The 15983-nt window shown below is 47.7% G+C and overlaps 1 protein-coding gene across 1 annotated transcript; it reads right to left on the bottom strand.

The window, feature by feature from the left end:
* Positions 1-1124: 1124 nt before the first annotated feature.
* LOC141133743 (E3 ubiquitin-protein ligase TRIM39-like) lies at positions 1125-11652 on the bottom strand. Its single transcript, XM_073623276.1, has 2 exons — positions 11543-11652; positions 1125-4373 (listed from the first exon to the last, which is right to left on the bottom strand). Exon 2 carries the CDS (start codon positions 4292-4294, stop codon positions 2732-2734), a length of 1563 nt encoding a protein of 520 aa, XP_073479377.1. The 5' UTR covers positions 4295-4373; positions 11543-11652; the 3' UTR covers positions 1125-2731.
* Between the last annotated feature and the right edge of the window lie 4331 nt (positions 11653-15983).

Raw genomic sequence — 15983 nt, forward strand, 5'->3', positions numbered from 1 at the left:
GCATATCTGCGGTATGGAAGGTCCTCCTTGAGGGGTGCCTGTGCAGGATGCTGAATCTAAGACAAGGAAGTGAGGAGAATCCAGGGAGCCTGGCGTGGACCCCACAAAAGGAAATTATATCACCCGGTGGGCAGGCCTCGGTGTAGGAAGGACAGGAAGCTTCTGATGTCTTCTTTCTTGTAAGTGCATTACTTTGCACTATTAAAATATCTTTACTACACTTGGGTGCGCCTCCCTCCTTTTCTCTTTTGCATTTCTCACAGAGTACTCTGGATACGCTCTGGGGATGGCTGGCACCTGAACTTTCTTAAGTATATATGGACTAACTCCAATCATATTAAGGACAATACCACCCACATATATAAATTTGAATTACTATGCAAGCTTTCTCATTGTTATGCGCTGGGTAACCTTTTCTCTTTGTTGCATTCTGTTTGATGCTCTGGAATGGCAGGTCAGCAACCCAGACCGAGATCTATCAGTCACCTGTCCATGATCTACTGGTCTAAAGGTTCTAAAGATACACTATTGCCTGGTTTCCACTGAGCGGATCGGTTCGGGTCGGTACAGTTTGGAAGGCCTATTCAGGTGAGCATTTCCACTGCAGGGGACTGACAGGGGCCATACGTGGGTTTAGAAAAAATGCCTAGCATGGCGTCACATGTCCACCAATCAGTGGAATGTATCGTAGCTCCGCCCTAACCAAACCGTACCATTTTCTATGGCCCCACATCTGAAGCAGGACCCTGAATGGTTTGGTTCGGTTGTATGGGCCGCTTTCATAATGGAAACACTCAAAATAGTATACCGTACCGAACAGAACCGATTCGCTCAGTGGAAACGAGGCATAATTTGTCAGACAAATGTTCCCTGTTATCTGTCAATTAAGGCCTGAGAGGATAGAAACTGTTATCTACTGTACCCCAACAATCACCCAACTGTAGGAGGTACAAGATGGAGCCAACAAGGAAACTAAAGTCTTTCCCCTGCACTGCCCCCTAGTGGCAGAAATGCATACTTCTCTTGTTTGAAAACTGCATTGAGAAGGACAGTGCTACTTGAATTGTATTCCAGGATTTGCTTGTCTTTAGCAGAGAGAACTTGCAATAATTTAAGACTTTACGTAAAGTTCCAGAAATCTTTTATTAAGGTTGTTGTTATATAGTCTGAATACCATGTATAGATATGTTATTTATCATTGTAGAAGAACATATTACACTTTTCTTTTTTTTTTCAGAAAAAAAATGAAAAAATGGCTTTGAAAAAAAAATTTTTTTTCCCATTTTTTCCCCAGGCCTTCCCTTCTCTAGATATGGATGTAAGATTTAAATCTGATAATTGACTAATGACTTGCAAATGTTGGGGTTAGCACTGTGTGCAACACAACTGTCTTATTCTCCTCATTCATCACACCCAATGTCATCATAGAGAGAGAATAAGCTCCCAGCCGCCAATGTGGCCAAAAACAGTTCTTCTGTTCTAGCATGTCATTTAATAACCAAGGAAGGAAAGGGATAGCATTGTGGGGTGGTGATGATGCCCTAGACTGTGCGGCTCTGCATTGAAGCGACTGCCAGGCAGAGCTACAGCTGTATGTAGACAAGTGAGGACGCACTCATCATATATTTGTCATCTCTGTTTATTACAATAAACCACTTTGCTTGGATTAAGGATCATCCTTCTGACTTGAATAAACACAGTGGACTAACACCAGCAGATGACATGGCTACCCAAATCATCACTGACTGTGGAGACTTCACACTGGACCTCATGCAATTTGGATTCTGTGCCTCAGCACTCTTCCTCCAAACTCCGGGGCTTTGATTTCCAAATGAAATGCAAAATTTTCCACAGTCTGTGACAATTTGGGGAGCCATGTCATCTGCAGGTGTTGGTCCACTGTGTTTTATTAAGTCCAATATCAACGCTGCCCTCTACCATGAAATTTTAGAGCACTTCATGCCGACCAGCTTTATGGAGATGCTGATTACATTTTCCATCAGGGCATTTTCACCTGCCCACACTGCCAACAGTACCAATACCTGGTCACATGATCATAGTATCACTGTATTATCAAGAGGAAGATGAGAAACCGCCTCCATACCCTGCCGCATTGATGCAGTAATTCACGCAAAAGGAGCCCCAACCAAGTATTGAGTACAGAGTTTCCCCTTACCCCCTCCTGTGTTGTGTTGGCTGTGTGTGTAGGATGGTTCTAATGTTGGAAGGTGAATCTTCAGCCCAGTCTGAGGTTCTGAGTGCTGTGAAACAGGTTTTCATTGAGAATATCTCTGTAGTTTGCTCCATTCAGCTTTGCCTCAACCCTGACCAGTCTCCCAGTCCTTGCTGCAAAACACCCCCCCCCCCCACAGCATGATGTTGCCACCACAATGATTCACTGTTGGGATGGTATTGGGCAGGTGATGAGTGGTGCCTGGTTTCTTCCAGACAGAATGTTTAGATTTGAGGCCAAACAGTTCAATCTTGGTTGCATCAGGCCAGTGAATCATGTTCCTCACAGTCTGAGAGTCCTTCAGGTACTTTTATGCAAACTTTTATGCAAACGCCAAGCGGGCTTTCATGTGTTTTGCACTGAGGAGAGGCTTCTGTGTATATTTTTAAAAAATAATAATTTGTTATATTTAAACATTCCACATGCTCCAAGCATTGAACCAATCCCACCCTTCCTGCCTGTGATGTCACCAGACTCTGGGAGGAGTTCTCACATCTCTTAAGTCCCTCCACATATCTTTATACAACCTATACATACACATAACACAGCATGGAGGGGCTCAGTGAAGGTGGTGGTGAAGGTGTGGAGGTGTCGGATCGGGTCACACAGATCATACAAGGAGATCCGCCCGGCCTCATAATCCAGATATATCCTGACTCTGTTACTGGAGATATTTGTAGATAAGGGGGCTTCTGTACTGTTATGTCTCACAAAATACCGATTTCTAGACCTGATCAAACCCCAGGACTTGTTATTCTTTCCTATTCCTGCCTGCAAATCTTTCCTGTCCATACTGGGGTAACACATCCCAACCCTCCAGAATAGTGATCCCCCGACATCCACTTCCCAGTAATGTCTCCCTGAGGAGAAACTCTGACTGCTCAACACCTGAGGATAATCTGTAAATCTCTCTGGTGTGTCTGGGCGCTTCTGGTTCCTATCTGACCAGGATAACATTTTCCTGTCATCTGATATATGCAGCTTATTACCAGCTGTGTTTACATTCAGTAATATGTCTGCGGCTTCCTGTATATAGAAGTATACATTTACCTCTGTTATTATATCAGATAAACCTGTGTGTAAGACCCCCGCCACATCCAGACCCCCTCCATCATGGAGGAGTTCCTCATGTCTCTCTCTGTCCTCATTATCTCCATCCTCAGTATCACACAAGTCACCTGTGTCTGATTCCTGTAAGACAGTCAGTGGATCCGTCATGGTACACAGCTTCTCGATGTGACGCATCTTCCTGGACAGCTCCTCCTTCTTTATTTCCAGATCCCGGGTGAAGACGGAGACCCGCTCTGCCTGCCCCGAGATCTCCTTCAGGACTCTCTTCTCCAGGTCTTCCAGACGTCTCCTGAGATCTCTAAACAGGGCAGTGACTCTCTCTGTGTCACCAGCTGCTTTTTCTTCTACTTTCCTCCTGTGTTCCTGCAGACTCTGGACTCTTCCCTCCATCTCCTCTTTCATTGTCAAAAGTTTCTGCAGAACATTCCTCAGTGTCTCCTTCTTCTTCTCAGAAGCCTCATCCAACATTTCCACCTGATGTCCTTGATGTTCTCCATCCAAACGGCAGCTCACACAGATACAGGTATCATCCTCAGTGCAGTAATAATCCAGGATCTTCTTATGGACGGAGCATTTCCTGCTCTCCATGGACAATGTGGGGTCACATAAGATGTGTTCTGGGGACTTTTTGTGGACTTTCAGGTGTTTATCACACAAAGAAACCTCACAGTGCAGACAGGATCTAACAGCAGGTACAGGAGAGTCCACACAGTAAGTACAGAAGACCCCGGACTCCTCCTGATCTGGATGAGCAGACAGGAAATTCTCCACTATGTTACGCAGTGTTATGTTCCTGTGTAGTACAGGACGGCTCCTGAACCTTTTTCTGCACAAAGGACAGAAGTAATTTCCAGACCCCTCCTGTGTATCCAGCACATGATTAATACAGACCCAGCAGAAGTTGTGTCCACATTTCAGGTTTACAGGATCCGTATAAATGTTCAGACAGACGGAACATTCCAGCTCAGCTCTCAGATCACCAGATGCCATCACTGACAGCAGAAGAATAAATGTCTTTGATATTCTCTGAGGTTACCTCTTGAGTTGTTTCAAGGACTTTTGGACATTGCTATAAATGACAAAAACATTAATAGTTGGCTGTTATTAAAGAACATAAAGATCATAAACTTGACATTTCTTTCTACAGTAAGGTGTCAGCTGATCACACATTTGTGCCTCATGTCGTACTCACTGAGTCATCACTTGCAATGAGCTTCTGGTTCAGAACAAACTTTGCTTGTTGGGAAGCAAACCAGAGTTTTAGCCTAATCAGCAGAAGCCAGCTTCCTTCCCCCATGATTTATACCAAGCTCTTCAGGTCTGGTATGAGCGTTAATGGGAACCCCATCCCAAAAAAAAGCAAACAAACAGCATGGGGTCCCCCTCCAATTTTATACCAGACTTTGTGTCCAGAAATGGATCTTATAGGACACAGGGCGCCAGACGTATGGATTTTAATGTTTTTTTTTTAAGCACATGATTGGAGCCCGAGGCTCTAATTGGCTTCAAAAAGTGTGTGCTCGGGGCACAAAGCACTGCGCCCTGAGCCCACCCAGTTTGTGACATTAGCAAATTTATATTCCCTAATGTCTTCCTGCTTCTCCTCCAAGCCAATCAGGAAGCGGGTCCTGAACACGATTGTCCGGGAGTCCTAAGACCCAGTTGGCTGTGAGTCCTAAGTCCCAATTGGCCGGGAGGAGAAGCGACCGCAGGGACTCGGCAGGAGACGCAGGGGGGGAGCCGCAGCTAAAGCCACGACCTGGATGAGGTAAGTGCGGGGCTGGTGGTTGATTGATCGAGCGGGGTTATGGGTGGGTGGCTGGGGAGGGGGATTGCATGGCTGGCTGGGTGGGGGTTGCAGGCTGCCCCCTCAAGAAAATTGAGTACCAGCCGCCACTGGGGAAAACCCCAAGCAAAATTAAGAAGAAAGATTGTGGATACCCCCCAAAAATTTACATCAAACTGTTATCCAAGCTTTCAGCCTGGCAAGCCAGTAAAGTGGCTTGCCAGCCCCCCTCATTACATCACGGTTCCCAGAGAGCCTCCCCTTAAATCAGGGTCCCCAGAGAGCCTCCCTACTCACATTAGGTCCCCAGAGCCCCCTCATTACATCAGGGTCCCCAAAAAGCCTCCCCTTACATCAGGGTCCCCAGAGAGCCCCTCCTTACATTAGGGTCCCCAGAGAGCCCCTCCTTACATCAGGGTCCCCAGAGAGCCTCCCCTTACATAAGGGTCCCCAGAGAGCCTCCCCTTACATAAGGGTCCCCAGAGAGCCCCTCTTTACATCAGGGTCCCCAGAGAACCCCCCCTTACATCAGGGTCCCCAGAGAACCCCCCCTTACATCAGTGTCCCCAGACAGCCCCCCCTTACATCAGTGTCCTCAGAGAGCCCCTCCTTACATCAGGGTCCCCAGAGAGTGCCCCCTTACATCAGAGTCCCCGGAGAGCCTCCCCTTATATCAGGGTCCCCGGAGAGCCTCCCCTTACATTAGGGTCCCCAGAGGGTCCCTCCTTACATCACTGTCCCCAGAGAGCCCCCCCTTACATAAGGGTTCCCAGAGAGCCCCTCTTTACATCAGGGTCCCCAGAGAGCCTCCCCTTACATAAGGGTCCCCAGAGAGCCCCTCTTTACATCAGGGTCCCCAGAGAGCCTCCCCTTACATAAGGGTTCCCAGAGAGCCCCTCTTTACATCAGGGTCCCCAGAGGCCCCCCCTTACATCAGGGTCCCCAGAGAACCCCCCCTTACATCAGTGTCCCCAGACAGCCCCCCCTTACATCAGTGTCCCCAGAGAGCCCCCCCTTACATAAGGGTTCCCAGAGAGCCCCTCTTTACATCAGGGTCCCCAGAGGCCCCCCCTTACATCAGGGTCCCCAGAGAACCCCCCCTTACATCAGTGTCCCCAGACAGCCCCCCCTTACATCAGTGTCCCCAGAGAGCCCCCCCTTACATAAGGGTTCCCAGAGAGCCCCTCTTTACATCAGGGTCCCCAGAGGCCCCCCTTACATCAGGGTCCCCAGAGAACCCCCCCTTACATCAGTGTCCCCAGACAGCCCCCCCTTACATCAGTGTCCCCAGAGAGCCCCCCCTTACATAAGGGTTCCCAGAGAGCCCCTCTTTACATCAGGGTCCCCAGAGGCCCCCCCTTACATCAGGGTCCCCAGAGAACCCCCCCTTACATCAGTGTCCCCAGACAGCCCCCCCTTACATCAGTGTCCCCAGAGAGCCCCCCCTTACATAAGGGTTCCCAGAGAGCCCCTCTTTACATCAGGGTCCCCAGAGGCCCCCCCTTACATCAGGGTCCCCAGAGAACCCCCCCTTACATCAGTGTCCCCAGACAGCCCCCCCTTACATCAGTGTCCCCAGAGAGCCCCCCCTTACATAAGGGTTCCCAGAGAGCCCCTCTTTACATCAGGGTCCCCAGAGGCCCCCCCTTACATCAGGGTCCCCAGAGAACCCCCCCTTACATCAGTGTCCCCAGACAGCCCCCCCTTACATCAGTGTCCCCAGAGAGCCCCCCCTTACATAAGGGTTCCCAGAGAGCCCCTCTTTACATCAGGGTCCCCAGAGGCCCCCCCTTACATCAGGGTCCCCAGAGAACCCCCCCTTACATCAGTGTCCCCAGACAGCCCCCCCTTACATCAGTGTCCCCAGAGAGCCCCCACTTACATAAGGGTTCCCAGAGAGCCCCTCTTTACATCAGGGTCCCCAGAGAGCCCCCCCTTACATAAGGGTTCCCAGAGAGCCCCTCTTTACATCAGGGTCCCCAGAGAGCCTCCCCTTACATAAGGGTCCCCAGAGAGCCCCTCTTTACATCAGGGTCCCCAGAGGCCCCCCCTTACATCAGGGTCCCCAGAGAACCCCCCCTTACATCAGTGTCCCCAGACAGCCCCCCCTTACATCAGTGTCCTCAGAGAGCCCCTCCTTACATCAGGGTCCCCAGAGAGTGCCCCCTTACATCAGGGTCCCCAGAAAGCCTCCCCTTACATTAGAGTCCCCGGAGAGCCTCCCCTTATATCAGGGTCCCCGGAGAGCCTCCCCTTACATTAGGGTCCCCAGAGGGTCCCTCCTTACATCACTGTCTCCAGAGAGCCCCCCCTTACATCAGTGTCCCCAGAGAGGCCCCCCTCACATCAGTGTCCCCAAGAGCCCCCCTTACATCAGGGTCCCAAGAGAGCTCCCCTTTACATCAGTGTCCCCAGAGGGCCCCTTCCTTACATCAGGGTCCCCAGAAAGCCCCTCTTACATTAGTGTCCCCAGAGAGCCCCTTCCTTACATCAGGGTCCCCAGAAAGCTCCCCTTACATAAGTGTCCCCAGGGGGCCCCTTCCTTACATCAGTGTCCCCAGAAAGCCCCCTTTACATCAGGGTCCCCAGAGAGCCACATCCTTACATCAGGGTCCCCAGAAAGCCCCCCTTACATTAGTGTCCCCAAAGGGCCTCTTCCTTATATCAGTGTCCCCAGAAAGCCCCCCCTTACATAAGGGTCCCCAGAGGGCCCCTTCCTTACATCAGTGTCCCAAGAGGCCCCCCCTTACATCAGGGTCCCCAGAGAACCCCTCCTTACATCGGTGTCCCCAGAGAGCCCCCCCTTACATCAGTGTCCCCAGACCGCCCCCCTTACATCAGTGTCCTCAGACAGCCCCTCCTTACATCAGGGTCCCCAGAGAGTGCCCCCTTACATCAGGGTCCACAGAAAGCCTCCCCTTACATCAGAGTCCCCGGAGAGCCTCCCCTTATATCAGGGTCCCCGGAGAGCCTCCCCTTACATTAGGGTCCCCAGAGGGCCCCCCTTACATCAGGGTCCCCAGAGAGCCCTTCCTTACATCAGTGTCCTCAGAGAGCCCCCCTTACATCAGTGTCCCCAGAGAGCCCCCCTTACATCAGGGTCCCACGAGAGCTCCCCTTTACATCAGTGTCCCTAGAAGGCCCCTTCCTTACATCAGGGTCCCCAGAAAGCCCCCCTTACATTAGTGTCCCCAAAGGGCCTCTTCCTTATATCAGTGTCCCCAGAAAGCCCCCTTTACATCAGGGTCCCCAGAGGGCCTCTTCCCTACATCAGTGTCCTCAGACAGTGCCCCCCCCCCTTCCAGAGGTTCCCCTGTACCTGGCTGGTCTCCGCTGTGCACCTCCAACCCCCAACACATCTCTGTACCTCCCACCTAGGATGAGGTGTGAAGGGGCAATTGGCAGCTCTATGGTATCCATGGGCGGCGGGATTTCCCTGGGGCTAGTAGTTCTCTTCCCCAATGTATACAGTGGAGAGGGAAGGGGCCTCTGATCCGGGCACCCAAACCTTTACCCCAATACCTTAACATGCATCCCTCTATCCCTCTACCCCCAGGAAACCTATTACATTCCCCCTTATTACTATCTTATCTATAGGGATCCCCTATTACCTTATCCCACTGATATTAATTCAGGGTAAGCCTGAGCAAGCTGCCCGTCCAGGTATCTGGGTGGATCCTGACTTTTGAGTGACATCAGCCAACAGCAGGCTTTATCCCTCTGTTGGCTGAAAACAGGTCACAGGAGTACAAAACCAAATGCACTCCTGTGATTCATAGGAGAAGGCCACATTCCTCCTTTTAAACTGGGTGACTAAACACTAACATAAAAAGGCACATTAACAAGAAAAGAAATGGTTCTTTAATAAATATAAGACTCAAAGATCAATATCAGCATACCAAAACTACAAAGAATGCAATGAACAATGCAAGAGCGAGATCAGGGCAGATGGAACCAAAGACTCAACCAAGGCTTGTCATTTCTTGAATGTAAAGCAGAACAATTTCATGAGTTGAATGGTGTAAGCCCCAACTAGAAATATTATGTTTGCCATACATTATAGGTAAAATGGATTATTAGTATTCTCCTGCTAATCTTCCTGCCCAGGCCATTTTTCAGCTTTCAGCGCTGTCACACTTTGAATTTTTACTAAAAAAAAAAAAAAGGACCAAAAAATGTGAATATATTCTTTATTTTTATATTTTTTTTACTTTGTTTTTGTCAGTAAATTTTGTAATTAAGTAATTATTATTATTATAATACAGGATTTATATAGCACCGACAGTTTACGCAGTGCTTTGCAACATTAGGGCAGACAGAACAATTACAATACAATTCAATACAGGAGGAATCAGAGAGCCCTGCTCGTTAGAGCTTACAATCTAGGAGGGAGGGTCAAGGTATACAAAAGGGTAATAGATGTGGGAGATGAGCTAATGGAGAAAATAGTGCAGTTGTTAGATGGAGGCAGGATAGACTTCTCTGAAGAGGAAAGTTTTCAGGGATCGCCTAAAAGTGGATACATTTGGAGACAGTCTGACAGATTGGGGTAGGGAATTCCAGAGGATGGGCGAGGCTCGGGAGAAGTCCTGGAGGTGGATATGGGAGGAGGTGATGAGGGAGCTAGAGAGCAGGAGGTCCTGGGAGGAACAGAGAGGGCAATTAGGTTGGTATTTTGAGACTAGGTTAGTGATGTAACTGGGCACAGAGTTGTGGATGGCTTTGTAACTTATTGTTAGTATTTTGAATTTAATTTGTTGGGTGACTGGCAGCCAATGGAGGGATTGACAGAGAGGGGTAGCAATATTAGTAATATTGCTCCTTCAGTAATATAAGTAATATTTCTCCTTCACTGATGTGCGCTGATGAGGTGGCACTGATGGGCACTGATAGGCTGAACTGGCGGGCATTGATGAGGTGGCACTTATGGACACTGATGAGGCAGCACTTATGGGCACTGATTAGGTGGCACTGATGAGAAGGCACTAATATGCTGCACTTATGGGCACTGATAGGTGGCACTGATAGGTGGCACTGATGAGCAATGATAGGGGGTACGGATGGGCACTGTTAGGTGGCATTGATTGGCACTGATAGGCAGCACTGGTGGGCACTAATAGGAGGCACTGCTGGGCACTGATGGTGGGCACAGATGGGCATTGATGGGTGGCACTGATAGGAGACACTGATGAGCATTGATGGACAGCAGTGATGGGCATTGATGGGCAGCACTGATAGGCGGGACTGATAGCCAGCACGGACTGGCATCACTAATGGGCACTAATTGGTGGCACTTGTGGGCAGTGGTGGGCACTCATCGCTGGCACTGATTTGTGGCACTGGTGAAGCTATTGTAATCAGGGCACTGATGATCAGTGCCCTGATTACATGTGTAGATGTCTCCTGTGAGGAGATGCCGCTGATTGGCTCTCCTCGCCACACACTCTGACAGTGTGAGGCGAGGAGCGCAGCTCTTTACAGAGATTGCGGTAGCGCCGTGTCCTAGCACCATGCCGCGTGCCCCCGCAGGTGCGCAAGAGCGGCCGTTCTGGGATGCCATCATATGACGGTGGGCGGGTGGCAACTAGTTAAATATAGAGCTGAAAGACCAACATCAGCATGCCAAAACTACAAAGAACGGAATAAACAATGCAAGGGCGAGATGAGGGCAGCTCAAATACATTATGTGAGACACATAGTGGAGGAGAGTAAAAAAATCTCCATAATGATTTCAAAAATTTTAACAGTAAAAAGGCGAGGTCAGAACATATTAGCCCCATAAAAGATGATCAGGGGAAATTGATCACAAGTGACCAGGAGATGGCAGCTGCAGTAAATACATTCTTCTCAGATATATGAATGAAAAGGATGGTTATAAAAAAACAACGAAAGTTTGGCCCGAACTTATGCTCGGGCCGAACCGTTCGCCCAACCCTAGTAAGGACTCCTCTTGCATAGGGACAGGCCCAGGATTCATTGCAACTTGAGCACATGGAGTAGGCCTCAGTGCCTATGGAGAGCCTCCACCTTCGTCTCCCCACCACCCACTGCATGGTGGTTGGGGGAGAAGCCTGCAGGACAGGCCCAGGCTTGATGTTTCCTCCAACTGAGAGCAAAGCAGAGTGAGCCAACAGCACCTTGCAAAACAGCACCACCTGGTGGAGAAGCTCCTCTGGTGCAGCGACTGATGTAACTGGCTCAGTGTTCTCTGCACAGCGCTGCGGTATATGTCAGAGCTATATAAATGTATAATAATAATAGTGTGTGACTCTGGGGGGAGGGGACATTAGAGTGTAAGCTCCTCTGATACAGAGACTGATGTGACTGGCTCAGTGATCTCTGTACAGCACTATGGGAAGACTACTCCATGTATTGGGGGAGTCAGAAGAAAGATTTCTGCCTATAACAGATAGGTAAAGATGGGATACACAGTATACTCTCGTTCTTCATACCTGTCCTCTGGGCTCGGTGATATCTCGCTGTGTGATATGGAAGTCGCCTATAACACGTCTTCATTGTTTAGTTTCGTTTCCCAGCTCTGCTCTTAAATCACCCCTCCCCCTCCTGTTTCCTCCATCGTGTAGTGTGCTCAGACTTGGCTCTGTGTTCTGGGACGCTATGAGGTAGATGAGGTTTAATGATAAATGTAAAGTTCTGCACTTGGGGGCTAAGACTATGCATCATACATACTAGGGGGAGTACAACTGGGGGGGGGATTCGTAGTGGAGAAGGATCTGAGGGTCTTGGTAGATCATAAGCTCAATAATAGCATGCAAGCTGCAGTTTCCAAAGCGAGCAAAGTCCTTTCTTGTATAAGAGAGGTCTCCAGAGAGAGAGAGATATCATTTTGCCCCCCTGTACAAATCATTAGTAAGTAAAAAAATGTTTACCCTGTGAGGGGTCCCCCACTGATTGTCGGTCAGTAAAAAATATATACAGTATCTCACAAAAGTGAGTACACCCCTCACATTTTTGTAAATATTTTCTTCTATCTTTTCATGTGACAACACTGAAGAAATGACACTTTGCTACAATGTAAAGTAGTGAGTGTACAGCTTGTATAACAGTGTAAATTTGCTGTCCCCTCAAAATAACTCAACACACAGCCATTAATGCCTAAACCGCTGGCAACAAAAGTGACTATGAAATGTCCAAATTGGGCCCAATTAGCCATTTTCCCTCCCCAGGATCATGTGACTCGTTACAAGGTCTCAGGTGTGAATGGGGAGCAGGTGTGTTACATTTGGTGTTATCGCTCTCACTCTCTCATACTGCTCACTGGAAGTTCAACATGGCACCTCATGGTAAAGAACTCTCTGAGGATCTGAAAAAAAGAATTGTTGTTCTACATAAAGATGGCCTAGGCTATAAGAAGATTGCCAAGACCCTGAAACTGAGCTGCAGCACGATGGCCAAGACCATACAGCGGTTTAACAGGACAGGTTCCACTCAGAACAGGCCTCGCCATGGTCCACCAAAGAAGTTGAGTGCACGTGCTCAGCGTCATATCCAGAGGTTGTCTTTGGGAAATAGACGTATGAGTGTTGCCAGCATTGCTGCAGAGGTTGAAGGGGTGGGGGGGTCAGCCTGTCAGTGCTCAGACCATACGCCGCACACTGCATCAAATTGGTCTGCATGGCTGTTGTCTCAGAAGGAAACCACTTCTAAAGATAATGCACAAGAAAGTCCACAAACAGTTTCCTGAAGACAAGCAGACTAAGGACATGGATTACTGGAACCATGTCCTGTGTAGGGATGAGCTTCGAGTTCGAGTTGAACTTATGTTCGACTCGAACATTGGCTGTTCGCAAGTTCGCCAAACAGCAAACAATTTGGGGGGTTCGCGGCAAATTCGAAAGCCGTGGAACACCCTTTAAAAGTCTATGGGAGAAATCAAAAGTGCTCATTTTAAAGGCTTATATGCAAGTTTTTGTCATAAAAAGTGTTTGGGGACCCGGGTCCTGCCCCAGGGGACATGGATCAATGCATAAAGAAGTTTTAAGAAAGGCAGTTTTTTCGGGAGCAGTGATTTTAATAATGCTTAAAGTGAAACAATAAAAGTGTAATATTCCTTTAAATGTTGTACCTGGGGGGTGTCTATAGTATGCCTGTAAAGGGGCGCATGTTTCCCGTGTTTAGAACAGTCTGACAGCAAAATGACATTTCAAAGGAAAAAAAGTAATTTAAAAATACTCGCAGCTATTAATGAATTGCCGGCCCCACAATACACATAAAAGTTCATTGACAAAAACAGCATGGGATTTCCCCACAGGGTAACACCGAACCAAAATTTAAAAAAAAATGCGTGGGGGTCCCCCTAAATTCCATACCAGGCCCTTTAGGTCTGGTATGGATATTAAGGGGAACCCCGCACCAAAATTAAAAAAAAATGGCGTGGGGTCCCCCCAAAAATCCATACCAGACCCTTATCCAAGCACGCAACGTGGCAGGCCGCAGGAAAGGAGGAGGAGACAAGAGAGCACCCCCCCCGAACCGTACCAGGCCACATGCCCTCAACATTGGCAGGGTGCTTTGAGGTAGCCCCCCCAAAGCACCTTGTCCCCATCTTGATGGGGAGAAGAGCCTCATCCCCACAACCCTTGCACGGTGGTTGTGGGGGTCTGCGGGCGGGGGGCTTATCGGAATCTGGAAGCCCCATTTAACAAGGGGACCCTCAGATCCCGGCCCCACCCTGTGTGAATTGGTAATGGGTACAAATGTACCCCTACCATTTCACAAAAAAAATGTCAAAAGGTTAAAAAAACACAAGAGATGGTTTTTGACAAGTCATTTATTAATTTCTTCTTCCTTCATCTTCTTTCTTCTGGTCTTCCTTCGGTGTTCTTCTTTTTCCTCAATCTTCTTCCCTGAAAAACAACCCCACACCATAATCCCCCCTCCACCAAATGATTGGGACCAGTGCACAAAGCAAGGTCCATAAAGACATGGATGAGCGAGTTTGGGGTGGAGGAGCTTGACTGGCCTGCACAGAGTCCTAACCTCAACCCGATAGAACACCTTTGGGGTGAAGTAGAGTGGAGACTGTGACTTCTATGACCATTTCATGTCAGCCACCAGTCAAAACTCACTCACCGGACTCACTGTGACCCCTTATAATTAAAAAGGTTTGTTTGCCTGTGTATATCCTCCTGCTTTCCACTGGTTCTATAACTGAGCCAGCCTTCAGCTGTCTCCATGCCACCATATAAAATAAATAAATAATAATACCACTTTTTATTAAAAATTTGAATCACAATGCTTAAAACTGCTCTCACATTCAATACAAAAAATGGGTGCTATGTACAACCAAACTGTGCCACTGATCCCAATCCAAGATTGTTGTGCGCTCCAATTACCGAAAGTGACATCATGGATGTAGGCCTCTCCAACGCGTTTCATCTATTGGACGTCTTCAGGGATCTGTGCTGCACGCCGCCACTCCTTTACTTTTAAAATTATTTCAAAATATAAAAAGGCGCCAACCCTATGTAAATGCGTGTGACAGCTGCCCCTTTAAGTGTGAATCACACTAATAAATGAAATAAAAAATATAAAGTAGGCGCTAGTTAAACTATATACATCCTAAAATTAACTTTTGCAAAGTATTGATAGTTTTTCTGTTTTCGGTATTGTACAATAGTGATTATTACAGTGGGTGTAATCTTCATTACTTAGCATGCCAACCAGCCGCCGCAGTTATACGGTTGGCATGGCTACGCAAATCGCTGTAGCTATACGTCGGCTCTTTAAGATGATATAGCAGGTACCTGCGCACCCGCAGCGTGTCCCCAAAGCCGACCTGCGATCGTTAATGACAGAACAATAACGGGGATGAGTGTGTGTAAACACACAAATCCCGGTTCGCACAGGGGAGTAGAGACAGATCGCGTGTTCCTACTAAGTAGGAACAAAGATCTGTCTCCTCCCCCCATCAGTCCCATCCCCCACAGTTATAACAGACCCAGGGAACACATTTAATCCCTTGATCGCCCCCTAGTGTTAACCCCTTCCTTTCCAGTGACATTTATACAGTAATCAGTGGCTATTTTTTTTAGCTCTGATCGTTGTATAGATGTCAGTGATCCCAAAAAATGTGTCAAAAGTGTCCGATGCAGTGTCGCAGTCCCAATAAAAATCTCAAATCACTGCAATTACTAGCAAAGAAGATAATAATAAAAATGCCATAAATCTATCCCATATTTTGTAGACGCTATAACTTTTGTGCAAACCAATCAATATACACTTATTGCGATTTTTTTTTTTTTAACAAAAATATGTAGAAGAATATATATCGGCATAAACTGAGGAAGAACTTTGTTTTTGTTTTGTTTTTTGGGATATTTATTATAGCAAAAAGTACAAAATATTGCTTTTTTTCCCAAAATTGTAGCTCTTTTTTGTTTATAGCGCAAAAAAAACTAAAAAAATAAAAAACGCAGAGGTGATCAAATACCACCAAAAGAAAGCTCTATTTGTGGGGAAAAAATGACGTCAATTTTGTTTGGGTACAGCGCCACACGGCCGCGCAATTGTCAGTTAAGGCGACGCAGCGCCGAATCGCAAAGAATGGTCTGGTCAGGAAGGGGGCACATTTTTTTTCTGGGGGCTGAGGTGGTTAATCCATGCAAGCAAAAAAAATAATAGGAAGGACAGTGGAAAGGAGGAAATTGAAACTGCAAGAGGTGGAATTGAAAATGCAGCTGGTTAACCAGTTCCCACCCGGGGCCAATTCTGTCATTTCTCTCCTAAATGTAAAAATCTGTATTTCTCAGAACCCTCAGACATTATATATATATTTTTTTAGCAGAGACCCTAAAGAATAAAAAAGGCGGTGGTTGCAATATTTTATGTCACATCGGTATTTGCGCAGTGATTTTTTTTTTAAATACACTT

This window comes from Aquarana catesbeiana, linkage group LG03 (assembly GCF_042186555.1).
Source record: "Aquarana catesbeiana isolate 2022-GZ linkage group LG03, ASM4218655v1, whole genome shotgun sequence".
NCBI classification, from domain to species: Eukaryota; Metazoa; Chordata; class Amphibia; order Anura; family Ranidae; genus Aquarana; species Aquarana catesbeiana.